Consider the following 15,280-nt stretch of genomic DNA (forward strand, 5'->3'; position numbering starts at 1 on the left):
GTTTCTAACATTTATGAAGACATGATCAAGGCTGGTGATAAGAACGGGGTGGAGGTGCTGACCAGCATCATTTGTGATATCATTTACCTGTAGTTACAGTCAGAAACGCAGAGCGTCCTGCTGTCACTCCTTTCACTCTTTCAACAGTCACGTTGTAGCTGCAGCCACCCAGCAACCCTGTAACCACAGCAACCTGCTTCTCCTTGGGTATGGTGAGTGTGGACGTGACTAAAGTGTTGGTCACAGTCACTCGGTGGAAGTCAAACTCTCCATGTGTACTGTCCCAGCTCACAGACGCAGAAGAAGAGGTCAGGTGATCTAAATAGAGATGGTATATTCCTGCTGGGCCTGAAACACAATTTAGAATTTTTGCCTCTTGTTTTGGAAAGTGCTCTTGTTTTGGTGCGTCTCTGTTTCTAGATGCTTTTGCGTCACTCACGTGTGCTGAACCTTTTGTGGACCGCATGACTGGAGTCTGAGCCCAGTACGCTCTGAATGCTAACCCCATAATCTGATCCGGGGATCAGATCCTTCACCTCACAACTTGTGCCTTGGACAAGCACCTCGGTCCATGACTTCCTGTCTACAGACAGCAGGCCAAAAAGAAGCTGAGAAAAAAACAAAAACAAAACAACTAATATAACAGATTATATTTCTGTCTATTTTTATTCAACATTTTAAATACTGCTCATATTTTCTGCTTTAAATAATAACTCAGTGAGCACTTTTGTTGTGTGTCGGCAATGTGCTTGGTCATTCTTCCTGGATGTAGCTCTGTGGAGGTCATATTTCTCTGAAGTAACCAAATCCGTGGCGTGCCAACAGCAGTTGCTTAGTAACAACAGGTGAGTGTAGAACCTGACCCAGGTGATGTACTTTTATCTATCAATCATATCAATCAATATTTTGGGGGTATGAATCAGTATACCAATATACCATGGCATCTCGTACTGCCTCTACCTCTGGACTTGTGCATTGCTGTGCATGTCTTACCTTGTACTGCATCACCTGTCCTGGTGGCGGTCTCCAGGTGACAGACACAGACGTCACTGCGTTTTCTGAAAGAGTCACTTCCTGTGGCACCTCAGGAACTTGAGACAAGGTGCTTGTTAGCATTTGACACCACATACTCACACCTAAAAAGTTAAACTTTCTGTGTTCTTTACTGGTTCAGTTCATTCTAAACCAGCAGAGGGCGACACTGGATACGACCGAGCACCAGTGGTGGAGGGTGTATTGAGACTCTAGTGCAAGTAGCAATACTGCAGTATAAAAACAGTCTTTTAAAAGTAAAAGTCATGCATTTGAACACAAGGCAATCAAAAGATGGGCTAAATTTACCAAAAGTATCAATTACTTTAATGTTTACTGTAGCTAATAAGCATTATAATGGTTAATTATTACAGACTGGTGATTGAAAAATGGGGACTATGTATAAAAATGTCTGTAATTGCAACACAATTAATGCAGTGCTTTTGTTAAACCTCTTGAATGAAAGCTCAGAGTCTGTACTTCAATCACATCTTGACTTTATTTATAATCCACTTTAATGGTATACAGAGACAAAGCTACAAAAAAAATGTATCTTTGTCCAACAAATTATGGACCTAATTCTATATGCAACATAACTGATTATAGTATTACATTATTAAATATATTTTCTGTACTTTTTTGGATATTTTTATTGGTTTAAGTTCCTTGTTCCATTGCTTAGTATAATTTTTTTTAACCTTTCCAATATATTTTGTTTTGTATGAATTTATTTTACTTTAATGAGCTAAATCATTTTTGATGCATTGGTTGCTGTAATACAGCGATTTCAAAATGTTTAATTTTTACACAGTTTTACCCAAATTTGCTGTAGAAATGCTGTTATTGTCGTGTGGTTTTGTGATTATTCTGAGTTGCTGTTTTCTGTTGTATTCAGTTTTGATTTTGTGGTTGTTTTAGTAATTTCGAGTTTTTGTGACATTATTAAGTTTTCCTGCTTCTGCTTTAGGGTTGTTCTAATGATGAATTAGATTGTTGTGATAACGTTTTGTTAAACTGATAATTAACTAACTGAAATTGAGTTTCAGCTCTGGCCCCAGATGTCAGCCTAATGCATACCTTAATTAAGGCATGTAATAACAACATGTGCCAGAACATGCAAAACAGTGCAAAAATAACAGACGAACCTCTGTTCAGACAGTGAACGGACTGATTCTTATATAATGCTTTTCTAGTCTCCCAGATTACTCAAAGTAGTCTATCCAACATGCCTTCATTCACCCTATCACACACACTCTTCTTAACTGAGTGCTTTCTAACTACATTGATACACATTCACACTCTCGACATGCAAACTAGAGAAACCAGGGATCGAACCACTAACCTTGCGATCAGTAGGTGACCCACTCTACCTCCTGAGCTACAGCCACCCACTGCCAGAGATGACTAAACCGTTACTAGGTTTTGGATAAAGTGTACCTTTGAAGTGAACCTTAACAAATGCAGATAGAAGTAATTTTGCTTCTCTTCTTTATCTAATACGTGCTAATTCTGAATACATTTGAATTTATTTGCGCTCATCTATTTTGTACTTCATCAACATTATTCGATTGAACACTTACTAGTACAGAGGGTCATAGTAGCAGGTTTACTTCTTCTGTCCCCACTGATGGTAATAACTTCAACTGTGTACTGGCTTCCAGAAGTGAGGCACTTGAAGCAGAATAATCTGTGTACACACACTCAGCTTTAGCACTCGGTGTTTTTAAGTAGTTTCGATCTGATGATTGAAACGCCAGGCTCATAAACCCGCAGTAATTTGTGTACTGGCTGAGAAGAACGGAGACTGACCTGGGCTCCTGATAAGATGTGATCCGCTCCTGAGTGCTTGTTCTGTTTTTGATCGACAGGATGAGTGTAGTCACCAATCCCCTCAACATACTCCAACTAATGCATATGGATGATGTGGTTTTATTGACAAGAGAGACCTCCACTGGGCTGGGAGCTGGCACAGCAGAAAGTGATAGTTATTAGGAAAGAGAGACAGAGACGTGCTTGTACTTGTGTGTCTGTATTTACCTGCAGTGATATTAATCGTAACTGGTGAACTGTCAGCAAAGGACTGCTTCTCTGTCCGTACTTCGAATCGGTAAAGCGAGCCTGGAGTAAGATCTGAAAATACTGCACTCTGACTCAACACCTTCTGCACCTGCAGCACACAAATCAGATAACCAGCAAAGCTGACCCAGACCCTTATTATAATTCTTACAGAAGTGTATATATTTATACTGAATACATTAAAAACAGGCCAATTATTGTTTACCATAAGTCTCCCCTGAAGCTACTTCTGATTAGTGCAACACTCGAGGTAATTTATTTCAGTGGGTGTGAAAACTTCTGATTTAATTATCAAACCAGACACTGAAAAGTTGTCGGGGAAATCAAATAAAGGCTTCTGTTGATATGCTTCCTAAACAGGGAGCTTTTTTTGTTGTTGTATTTTTACCTTCTGTGAGCTTTCACAGTTGAGACAGATGACCTCGTAGCTGTGATCCTGGCCTGGTGCAGGATCCCAAAGCAGCTCAATGGATGTATCTGTCACCTGACCCTCCCTTACTCTGCTAGGAGGAGCCAGACCTAAAGTTACAAAGCATATATCACATCCCATTAAGTGTAACGATTATTAAAAGTTCTAATAATTTATGCAAACAATGTTTTAGAAACAGATTTAAAGATTTTATTCATTTAGAAAATCCAAACTCCACAGAAAATTTGTGTTATAGTTTGATATGAAGTTTCAAACAAAGGGATCAAAATACAGTATCTATCATACAGTTCTGAGCACGGCCTCTGTGATGCATCTTTTTAAAACATTAAATGTTATCACTAAAAATCTAAAATAAAAGAGAGAGAAACAGTGAAGTCGTGCCAAGATTAGGATGGATTACATTTGAAATTGAATTACTGCTATCTCCATGACATGATGAAGATGCACAATCTGCTTTTAAGTGAAGCCAAATGAGCAGCGCAAAAGAAAATAAGCCCTCTCCAAATTACGGTAACGCAACCACCATCCACAAACAGTAAACAAGAAAAGAGATTGGGGAATACATCTGCTACCGCCTCAGGAATACTTAGATGGCTAACCTCTATCATGGGCCATTCAACAATTTGTTACAGAGCGAGGATACACAGCAAGTAGTAGCTTGACTTTTTTTGCACGACTCTCTTCATACAATCCATCTGTAAGAATTAGGACAGTTACAATAAATGAATAGAAATAGTGTTCAGAATATCGGCAGTCATACATTAATTTTGTTTTCTTGCGTTTCTGATGTGTAATGTGGCTTTTCTGTCATTTGGGTTGAACAGCAGTTTGCCTCTTGTGTTTCGGGGGGTCTTATGATGAGGTCTTCTCTTAACCTTTGACAAAGATATTTGAGAGCATTTGTGATGTTTTGTACAGACATAAAGTGTTTGGGGTTTTTTTTTTACATGTATTTACAATTGCCTGAAAAATGTTTTTCAGATCATCCATAACACATTTTTCTTTGTGTTTCTCCAGTTTTGTGCACATGTATTATAAAAAAAAAAAGCATAATTTTTTTTGTCTTTGTTTGAGCTTCATTGCTCGCTTAATCACTTTCCTCATCATATTTACAGACTACTCCACCTCTGCCTGAGGGGCAGCTCTCTCAGTCAGCCCTGACCTACTTTGGTCATCATCTGTTAATACTGCAGTTTCAACTTAACCCACTAATAAAACAGGAACTTTTGATCAAAGAGATGCACTGTAGCTCACTGAGTTCTTTTTATACTTGAATAAGCTTTCTCAAATTAAATCTGTGACTTGACATTTTAGTGGCCTTATCCATTATTTGATTCAAATTGAATTTGCTGAAGCATAGAGCTCGAAGAACAAAACATGTATATCTACCCGATTACTTACCATCTGGACTCTATGTGCCTATCTTAGTTATGTGAAATAGGATGATATGATCAGCTCCACTGCAGTCAAGGGTTGCACTAAGCTATCTTAATTAAAGCGGCCTTAAATCTCTGTGTTTGTGTTGACACCTCTCAGGTAGGGGCAGTTTAAGTGCAGCTGTTACGCGCATTCTGAATAGTGCATGCATTTGTATGTGCTGGTAGTGACAGAGGTAACTCACTTGTTCTAAAGAGGCGGCTGTAGTATGGTGGTCCCAACTGCTCTCGGCTCGTGCTGTGCACTCTGAGCTGGTACGGTGACCCCGGACTGAGGTTGCTGAGGTTTATGAGATGAACGTGAGCAGTGAGGGAGTACCAGTCACACAGATAGTTGCCCAAACCCTTGCAAAAAGTATCCCAGTCTCCAGGACACGCACACACTTTTACGCCATCCATCACACCCAGTTGTGGATGCTGGATGTACAGTTGTGCATAGTTTGTACCCACCGAGACAGGCACTGCTACCTGCACTGGCATAGGAGCTATATACACAAAGACAAACAAAAAGAGTCAAAGACAGATAGTGGAGTATCTTAGATAATAAAAAATTGCAATACATCTATTTGGACACTTTTATTATTTCTCTTACCTGTGGTGTGTATGACGCTAGACCTCTCGCTCCTGTCATTTCCCTTCAGAGCAACAACTCCAACTTCATACGTCTGACCAGGAGTAAATGTGCCCAAATTAAAACACATGGATCCATTTATCAAGTGTCCATATGCGCTGGAGTGGTTTAGCCACAACAAAGGAGCAGTAGGATTGTCAAGAGGTTGGGATGTGATAAAGTAACCGTCTGGAGGATCGCTGGGTGGTTGGGTGCCACAGACAGTCAGATTTCTGCTCCTAGTGCTTATCACTACCAGACCACTGAGAGCCTTCACCGCTAAGAAGTACAAACCAGCATTATTTGAAAGTCAGAGGTTAAAAAGCTACATGATTACTTATGCATACCTGCACATAACCATTTCATTTAATGTTGTACTGAAAAAAAATCTATACTGCCCATATTATTTAGGAGAGCATTGCAAAGCAGTCAGAAACACATCTATGAAATCATATTTGCCAACAGGATCATCAGTGAATACTGATGAGTAGATGTAAACACATGCAAAAAATTAATAACCTCTCAAGTAACGTTGGAATGGCACTAAAAATCAAACTGAAACTAGCCCACTTGGATGTGAAGCTATTTAGCTGCTTAATAAGATGCATATTTTGAGAAGGCAATAGTCTGCGTTCATGCCATCTTCACTTGTGACACTTTGCGCCTTTTACTCTGGTGAAATGAATCACACTGGCATCACAATACTGTCTTCCACTTCACAGCAATGCTTAAGTACACTGGACAGACTTAAAGGTTGCTTACATGAGCAACTAATGTGTAGAATAACTTCAATTTTCTGTAAAGTTTCCATTTGCATTTACCTTATCTTGTCAGTATTTGCAGAGATTTATTGCAGAGATTTATTGCAGAGAAGCGCCTTGAGGCGACTTTTGTTGTGATTTGGCGCTATATAAATAAAATTGAATTGAATTGAATTGAATTTCAAATAAGCCATGTGATTGTTAAAAAGTACAAGATAATTCCTAGAATATAATTTAAAAATAGGTAGAGCATAGCACCAGACAGTACTTACTGGACAACAAGCTTTTAGAAATTGTTCATGAATCCAACATTTACATGCTTACCAGTTTTTACAGTTAGAGTTGCCTGTCCACAGCTCCCTATCCCATGCTCGGTAACTGTGTATACTTCAATCCTGTATTTCCTGTGAGATTCCAGCCCTCCAATTACTGCAGTATAGGACCTCAACCCAGATGACCTGGAGATGTTTGCCATGCCAACTACACCATCCTGTTTCGAAGACATGTCTTCATATAGTACAACAAAAGTCCAACCAGCCACAAATGACGCATCTGGCAGCATCCAATGAACGCTAATGTGACTGGCTGTAATGGGACCAAAAGTGATATTTTGAGCAGGATGAGGTCCTGTAAGAAAGGCAGTGTAAATATTAAAAGTCAGCCTCTATTAATATAATGTCCTTTGAATTGTGTAAGTGGTTATCAATAAACTCACTAGTATATGCAATTTGTGTTTGTCCCAAGCTCCAAGCGAAGCCAGGAGGGTGAGACGCTTGAAGGGTGAAGGAGTAGATGCTTCCTGGAGATAAACCTGCTAAAGTTACGCCTCTAGAAGAGATCGAAATGGGGACCCTTACAATTTTTTTAGGCGTGCTCTGGTTCTTTGTGCCCATTTGGTCCTCTTGCTTCCTTTCTTCTTCACTTGGATCCCACTCTCCGTATTCTTCCTCTTGGTACTGCAGGAATACCTCAAATGATGAAAGAGCAGGTGAGTTACAGAGTGAGAGATCACTCCAACGAAGCTCTACCAGGTCCTCTGTCACCTGAACCAGGTCGAATGAGAATGAGGCAGGAACTAAAGGTGCTGTAAAGAAGGAAAAAGCAATATCTTAGCACCCTGAAAAGAAAAATAAGTGGCAGAAGTGCTCACAAATTGCATGGTTTGAATCTGTAAGTGCTGTGCAATATCACAAACGAAATGTGGTGATACTCCCAAATTATATATTGCATATGACTTATGCATTACAACTACTGTTAAATATTATATGCTGGCTAATAAACAGCTCGTGCACAAGTTATTTACTTTGATATTGGCAGATAAAGGGTAAGGGGATGTTACAGAAGAATGGAGTGAGAAAGAATCCCGGCCCCGTGGCATTCCTCTGGAAAGCGAAGCAGTCCGTCTGGTTGGCTGGTAGCAGAGTCTTCATAGTGTTTGTTCGGTTATATGATGAGCCATCAGACCAGAGAGGTCGGCCCTCTTCCTGTAGGGCAAGAAAGAGGCAGACATCACGAGTCGAATGCCATTTAAGTATGAAAAACAAACTTTCCCTCTGAAGGTTACGTGCTGCGGTGAAGCATTGTCAAAGTGAACAACGTTTTGTGAAAAACCTCCCCTTGCGATATCCAGCACTTCAGCGATGGCTTGCAGAGTTTTTCTAACTAAATTATTTTAACAAAACTTTAGAAAAATCCTACCAGGAATATTTTTGAACAGTTTGGACCTCCCTTGTTAGGCATATTTTGCTTTTTGTCATAAAAACATATTCATAATTACCTAAATGCAAAACCTGTTTTTTTCCTCACAAGGTTTGTGTTTGATTTCAAGTGTGAAAAACTTTTATGCAAAGATATTGTATTTATGCAGAAAAAAAAAGTTTAAATATAATGTCATGCAGCACACGTTCCACAACCACCTAACCCTGGAGGATATTTAAGTGCATGTTTTTCAATATATTTAATCAAAATGTTGTTTTGTTTTTAGAAAATCCTCTCGAAAGTACTAAGTGCTCAGTTATTCATGACAAAAATGAAAAATTAAAGTCATTATAAATGCTGCTTTTTAGAATTAAAGTGATTTAAAATATGTTCATGCATACCTGCTGGTCATTAAGTCCCGTCCATAGCAGCAGCAAGTTGTTCTGGGACAGGAGGTAAGAAGATATAAAAAACAGATCTTCCAGGCTCTTCAGGTTAGCCAGATGACTTCCTGCTGCAAGGTCTGAACATCTGTGCAGTGCATCACTCCAGGTCAACCCTGTTCTTCTCACAATGTAGCAGCTTCCCCCAATGGCAATCCAGCCAGGTGGGCACTGAGCTGGAGAAACATATTACAATCAGCTTACAGTACAAATTCCTGACTGCAGTCACTTAAAGGTTAATAATTGAGCTGTGGTCATGCGATCACAGGATTACTAATGTTCACAATACCTGTTTCCAGACGAATTCTGAGTCTCTGCTTCAAGGTCATATTAAACTGTTTGAGGTATGTAGTCACTGTGACTTTGGCCTTGAAGCGTGTGCCCGGCTGCAAACCTTTCATTGTATACTGGGATTTTACTTCTGAAGAGTTTATGTTGAAGATGTGCACGACAGTTTCTGTGTGTGTGTTGTACAGGCTTATGGAGGACAGGGTCTGCAGCCTGTGAAGTTTCCATGTCAGAAGGGCGGTGGTGGTTGTGCTGTATACATTAAAGGAGGACGTGGACACTGGAACTGTTGAGACACAAAAAGGGATGAGGTGTTAACGTTATTAAACGTGATAGAAATACAACATGTGGTGTTTGGATTCAGACTTCACAGACACTCACGGAAGTGAAAGGTCTTTGTCTCGAGCACCGCATCACACCTGCTGGCTCTCAGCGTGATGTTATACCCCTTCTGATCCTCAACCATTCTCAATAATATCCTGCAGTGATGGGAGCATGCTGAGTTATTGAAGCTCTTCACATATACCTGCAAAGATGTGACAGAAAGTGAGAACAGAGTAAACTTTATAAAAACGAACAAAACTTAATAAGAATTTCACAGCTTTTTTTCACCATTACTAATGTTCTTACCAGATGGTTACTTGCAGGTCTGCAGGTGACCCTGTAGCTGTCTGGATCTTGACTAAAGGGCTGAAAAAGAACTTCAACCTCAACAGTGTTTGAATGTTTTTCACAGGTTAGCAAGACCACCTGTGGAAAGGGAAAGGGATTAAATGTCTGCTGAATAATTGAATGCGCCCCAAATCGCTATGTAATATTTAAATCTTACTGATACAGGAAAATAACTGAACCTAAAAGACCCAGAATGCAGTTTTAACTTATTTACAGATAACTGCTACGTGCAGGGTTACCTTACCTGACATAAACTTGCTAGTAGCCACAGGCGCTGTGTTTGACCCATTGGGAATCTCAATCCATCTCATTTAGAACACCTTCCAGGAGTGTCACTGATCCACATGGGTACATGCAGTCACTTCCACGCCCAGACACAACAGATCCTTCCTCTCGTCAGCCATTGGTCGCACAAAAAGAAAATCCAAGCCAGCTGTGCGTAAACATCAGCTGTGGAAAGTCCCAAACTATTTTGGTCGCTGACGTAAAACTGAAGAACAAGAAAAGTGAACGGGTTGAAACGTTTTCATTTTTTTTCGTGAAACCTTTCAGCTTTTACTTAGTTCAGTTACAGCTGCCTCGACGTGTTAATGCCTGGGGGGAGTCTCTTAGTTTTACTTCACATTTACGCAGAGCCAAGACTTTGAATTTAGCGCGCACTCGAAGCCAAAGTTCCCTCGAGAAGCAAGCCTCAAGTGAAGAAGGAGGCAGTCTTCCTGGGTTTGTAGGAGGAGAGAGAGATTGCGTGTGCATTAGTTCAACCCAATTTGTTCTGCATCTTTGTCGGGATAAGAGCACTTTACCATGACAACCATGGGCACACGGCCACTCCAGTGCTGGGCTCCTGAGGAGGGGGATAAGTAGAGAGATGGACATGTGGGGCATACTGAGGGGAAAAGATGTGGTGGGATTTTATGAGCAATTGAGATGTCCTCACTGGGCAAAGCCACCCGCCATGCTTCACACCTCTAGAGTAACGGTCAACCACTCGGTTAGAGCAGACAGTTCATGACTGTTTTCACGACTTTATTTAACCTCTAAAATAAGCATGTGCTGCAAATTGCTCCGAGCATTGCAGTGGTAAGAATGGTTTGGCTCTGAGGTGGGGTGTGGTGGGAGCGCTGGCCCATGTGGAATGACAGGAATGTGAAAGGGAGAAATGATTGACAGGCAAAGAGCTGACTTTACTAAGGGCTTCTGTTGTCAAGAGGTGACTCCCACTCAGCAATAACCTCTGAAAAGTGAGACATAAATATGTGTCAGCACTATTAATGCTGAACCAGAATGAGTATGTGTGTAATAAAGGTTTAATGAAAGAGAAAGTGGAGGGAGTATAAAAACATTGCAGGTCATGAGGACACAGTTTTAGACAACAGCACTGTTAAATCTTTTATTAAACTACTGTAAAAACTAAAAGGAAAGCAAAATCACATTTGAGAAAGAAATTCAACTTTTCTAAGACAACAAAGCATAAAGGCTAAATGAATCTTATAAGACAAACCAAAATTCACATACAGTGTTTAAACACAACAGCTATTTAAAAACGCAACAACATGTTCATATACTGTAGGATAAAAATCTTAGGGTACCATCAGCTGAAAGCACTAGAAGCTGAATGGGTTGGCACTGCAGGACTTACAGAAAATAAGGCTAAAGTGCGAGAAAACTATCTGAAAAACAATCCGCCTCTTAAATCGGTTATTCTCATATCTTTTAGTTACAACTATGACTCAAAGTCAGTGTTGTAAAGTGTATTAAGACAACGACAACAAAAAAAAAGACATGGCTGGTTTTCATGTTTGTCCATTAGTAAAACAATATTCAGATATCCCCCTACCCCACCCTGTTATTTAGACGTTCTCTTCACTTGTCTTGCTCTCATTCAGCTGTTTTTAGTTCCACTGGCACGAACAGTCCAGAGGCTCTTGGAAGTTGTACTCCACGACTGTGGCATTGCGAGAGCAGTAGAGTGCGACGGAGCGGGTTTGCAGTCCACTCTCACGGCAGCATTTACAGAATCTGGCGTGACTGTTGATGTTAAAGTTGAATATGGTGGCTGATGGACATTTCCCGTCGCAGGAATATACTGTAACCTGCCAAATGAAAAACATATATTTACTAAACAAAACACAACCACAATTACTAAATGTGTTTAAAATTCTGCTTTCACAGACTCCTCATTTTCACAAGTGAATGTCTCTTTTCTCTCTCACCGGTGCATTGCTCCTGCAGTCATCTTTTCTAATGGTAGTCCGGATGGCCACCCGCTTACATGTCTTGCCGTCCTCTTTACCTGCAGAGATTTTCACACAGACTAACACTCAGGAAGAAATATAGGATCCTCAGAGTAATCATAGATCCTTAACACACCAGATATTTTTAGAGAAGCCTATATACACCAAACTGTTGTGAATGCACACAGTAATGATAATATGCTCACTTTCAAATGCACTTTAATCATTACACTACAGAGACTTCACATACACACTGAAATGCCTATTCACTTTGGCTCTTTGTTGCTGAGCAGTAGGCGCTTACTTTGATTGACAGCTGGGTGATGGGTGGGGGTGTGGGACACAGGTCCCCCAGCACAGTTCCACTGAATGGCTACTGACCTAAATTTAACCTTACTTTTAAACCAATCAAAGTTTCAGAGAATTCTGTGTGGGCCTGAAATTCATGAAAAAAAACAGAAGTGCTTCTTCTAAACATTTGTGTGTGCATTACTGAAGCTTATATTATTTCACAAGAAGTGCAATTTTTATTTTATTAAGGCCTTTCTGTTACAAATAACCTAAAATGCTTTGCAGGTTATATTGTGTTTTAAGGAGAGGAAATGACATGATAAGACACACAGACACTGAAAAAGACATAAAAAAAACCCCCATTTACACCGTACACATTCAGAATTTGAAAACACAAGGGAATGAGTCACTGAGAGCAAGGATGCCAAAGAAGTCGGAATAGTGCAAGATGGTGGTACCTGTGTCACAGTTTGTACTACCAGTAGGCGTTACAGGATTAACGGTAAATGGTAAAACACCCACTCCAGAACCTGGAAACATCGTTGGCACCGCAGCCGTCCGGTTCAAAGAACGTCAGGAGAACACAAGGTTATGTTTTGTTCAGAAAGCACAGTTTAATGTCACACACAAACACACAGCGGATGGAATCATTGCGGCCTGCATGCACATGGATGTCGCATCTTTTTTGGGTCACTCCGGGCAGCCAGCCAAGGAACGCAGTCATTTGATGTACTACAAAGCTCAGCAGGGCGAATGCTAACCCCTGCACCATCTCACATCTTCAGCGGTAAAACGCTCACTGTGAACACCTCAACTGGCCAAACAGCAAGAACAACTGCTTAAGCAGGCAAGCGGGCAAGGCTGCAACGCTGAATCCAAAGAGAGAGGAAATCTCACCACTGTATGTTTATTACAAATTTCATCCACATAGCTCAGAAGATACTTTAACTCAAACTTTTTCCAAACATCAAGATAGTTCAGTTATGTTCACCCTTAAAGTACAGTTTCAGGAGGTTGTGAGTGTAGTGTAGTATATCCCTTTGAATGTATTGGTTAGTTAATTACTTGAGGTTTTCAGCAAGTATTTCTTCAGTTTATGCTGTGGTAGCTCTTAAATATGTCAACAGAAGGTTTTGGGGACACCAGGGAAAGCAAGGGACTGTGAAATGTACTCATAGGCCAACAGGCTTTATGTTCACCGTCTACAAAAGGCCACACCCCCAACCAGTCAGCCAATAAGCCCATCCACTGCCAAGCAACAAGGCGCTCACCCCTCTAATTGACTGCTCAAAGCGACACCAGAAGCCCTGAATAAATTTAAAGACTCACATGTCCTGCAACAGCCATCCACATAGCTCTGAACAACACCGCCATTCTGCAAAGAAGATAGGAAAGAAATACTAAAAGTTTAATATATAAGAAAAAATATCAAACTGAGCAACTTTAGATAAAAAACGAGGCATCATTAAACTCATACTTAGATATAGATTATAAGTAGCGGTCCTAACCTGAATACATTCTGTATCATTGAAAGGTGGGCAAACCACCCCAGAGGCAAGTATCACCGCTCCCACATGCAGTTTCCATGCAGTCGTAACGTGTGCAGTTCTCCACCCAGGAACTCCCTGCCTGCACACACAATCAGAATTTGCACTGCTAAAGATTTTGCTTTAATTGCACTTGGATGTGGATCTGTTCATTCTTACAGTGAAAAGCTCCGTTGTCCCGTTTTCATTAGTGAAAGTACAGGAGATATTTTTACAGGAACCACAGCACACCTGAGGGTCTGTAGATGGTACATACACCTGATGCTGAAAAGTTAAAGGAAAGGAGGACCAACAGAAAAAAGAATATAACAGGATGAGATGTGGCGCAAATGCCTCAGTTGAGATAAAACTTCACATTTAAATACACTGAATACAGAGACAGTAGTCAAATGAAAATCTTGGTAATCTCCTCTTCAACCAAACTATAAAATGGAGATTGGGAGGGAAAGGAAAGCCTAACTCAAATAAAATATAGCTGTGATATGCAAACTGCTGAAAAGTTTTCACATAACTTCTTTTGCCATCTGTTTTAACTCTATTAGGCCACACATGAGATGCTATTAATTACTTTGGAGCTGACTCTTAGTAAAGGTTCAGTAAATGTAAAGGTTAATTATGGTAGCAATCAACTTCTGGTTTCAGTGAGTTCCCAGCTGAGAGAATAAGGGGCTATTTTTCACAGAGAGTCTGTTACTACCACTGTCAAATCAATACTTACAGGCTTTTCATGTAGTGCTTTTCTCCTTATGAAACTAACACAGGAAATTGCCTGATCAACGATTGATTGGATAAGAGAATATTGACCAATCAAGTGACCAGTCAAACCTGAGATTAAAGCTCCATTGGATACATACTGGCCCACATTTTTGGGAGCAGTTGACAGAGGTGATTTCCATGGCATAATAACCCGAGTCTGGATCTTTATGATGCAGGCACTGGACAGTGTAGCACAGTTCTCCCTCAAAGTACTGAACCAGAGACTGGCCTGGGCCCAGCACTGTCACCCCTTGGAAAAGACACACCTCTGCCTTCTCTGCACACACACAAACATAGAAGAAAAGATTACGCCGCATGCAAAAAGGTAACTATTAAAGCTGCTGAGCATTTTGGAAATAAAGTAGTATTAAACAGAAAGGATTTCTGCAGAGACTCTGTTGTCACACTATTATCAGGTGTCTGTGTGCTTTCAGTCACGTTACACATACGGCATGTACGCTGAGGACAGCCACAGTTGGTGTTGCTGTCTGGAACCTCCATCAGCGCCTCCCCCTGAGAGAAAAACAGATTGCTGACTTAACTGAATTTGTTCACTTTTTCCTCTTCCTTGCAGAAAAACCCGATTAGACAGTGACTTCTGATTCAGCTTTTTGCTGACTTACCACCTGACAGATGGGGAAAGAACTGTCCTCACATTGGCATTCTGGACGTGAAAGAAAAAAGTTGAAGAGGAAGGTAGTGTGAGGTTTACGCAAAGGGCATGACAGGCTTAGCAACTTCTGAGTTTACTGCAGTCATCAACACAGCAGTGAATTGACAAGTAATTATTTGGATGAGTGTGCATACGCGGGTGTGCATGTGAATGAATATGTGTGTGTTGTCGATTGTGTACCACAGTGATGCTGGGGGCAGCAATGCCCGGGAATGGCAGTTTGGACAAGAGAGAGACCAGGTGCACAGCTCACAGATGATTCAGGGCACAGATTGACATCACAGACTGCAATAAAAGGAACAAAATATGAATATTACTTGAAAGTCAGACAAA

At 40.6% G+C, this 15,280-nt stretch overlaps 2 protein-coding genes across 2 annotated transcripts in view; both read right to left on the reverse strand.

Moving 5' to 3' along the window:
* Window positions 1-10,224, reverse strand: part of ptprq (protein tyrosine phosphatase receptor type Q) — a 45,041-nt gene extending 34,817 nt beyond the window's left edge. Inside the window, exons 1-17 of the mRNA XM_040025621.1 lie at window positions 9,691-10,224; window positions 9,405-9,524; window positions 9,156-9,300; window positions 8,776-9,060; window positions 8,445-8,662; window positions 7,649-7,829; window positions 7,061-7,429; window positions 6,670-6,972; window positions 5,567-5,863; window positions 5,160-5,459; window positions 3,497-3,627; window positions 3,070-3,199; window positions 2,842-2,995; window positions 2,613-2,719; window positions 994-1,091; window positions 440-608; window positions 88-348 (exon numbers count right to left, since the gene is read on the reverse strand). Coding sequence (XP_039881555.1) covers window positions 88-348; window positions 440-608; window positions 994-1,091; window positions 2,613-2,719; window positions 2,842-2,995; window positions 3,070-3,199; window positions 3,497-3,627; window positions 5,160-5,459; window positions 5,567-5,863; window positions 6,670-6,972; window positions 7,061-7,429; window positions 7,649-7,829; window positions 8,445-8,662; window positions 8,776-9,060; window positions 9,156-9,300; window positions 9,405-9,524; window positions 9,691-9,735 — 3,313 coding nt within the window. The 5' untranslated portion in view covers window positions 9,736-10,224. The remainder of the gene's footprint in view (window positions 1-87; window positions 349-439; window positions 609-993; window positions 1,092-2,612; window positions 2,720-2,841; window positions 2,996-3,069; window positions 3,200-3,496; window positions 3,628-5,159; window positions 5,460-5,566; window positions 5,864-6,669; window positions 6,973-7,060; window positions 7,430-7,648; window positions 7,830-8,444; window positions 8,663-8,775; window positions 9,061-9,155; window positions 9,301-9,404; window positions 9,525-9,690) is intronic.
* A 598-nt stretch (window positions 10,225-10,822) lies between these two features.
* otogl (otogelin-like) overlaps window positions 10,823-15,280 on the reverse strand; it is a 30,627-nt gene continuing 26,169 nt past the window's right edge. Inside the window, 10 exon segments of the mRNA XM_040026877.1 lie at window positions 10,823-11,539; window positions 11,660-11,739; window positions 13,301-13,346; window positions 13,480-13,548; window positions 13,550-13,600; window positions 13,678-13,782; window positions 14,373-14,551; window positions 14,724-14,787; window positions 14,898-15,014; window positions 15,063-15,232. Coding sequence (XP_039882811.1) covers window positions 11,339-11,539; window positions 11,660-11,739; window positions 13,301-13,346; window positions 13,480-13,548; window positions 13,550-13,600; window positions 13,678-13,782; window positions 14,373-14,551; window positions 14,724-14,787; window positions 14,898-15,014; window positions 15,063-15,232 — 1,082 coding nt within the window. The 3' untranslated portion in view covers window positions 10,823-11,338.

Source organism: Simochromis diagramma, unplaced genomic scaffold (genome assembly GCF_900408965.1).
Source record: "Simochromis diagramma unplaced genomic scaffold, fSimDia1.1 OVJJ01000293.1, whole genome shotgun sequence".
Classification (NCBI taxonomy): Eukaryota; Metazoa; Chordata; class Actinopteri; order Cichliformes; family Cichlidae; genus Simochromis; species Simochromis diagramma.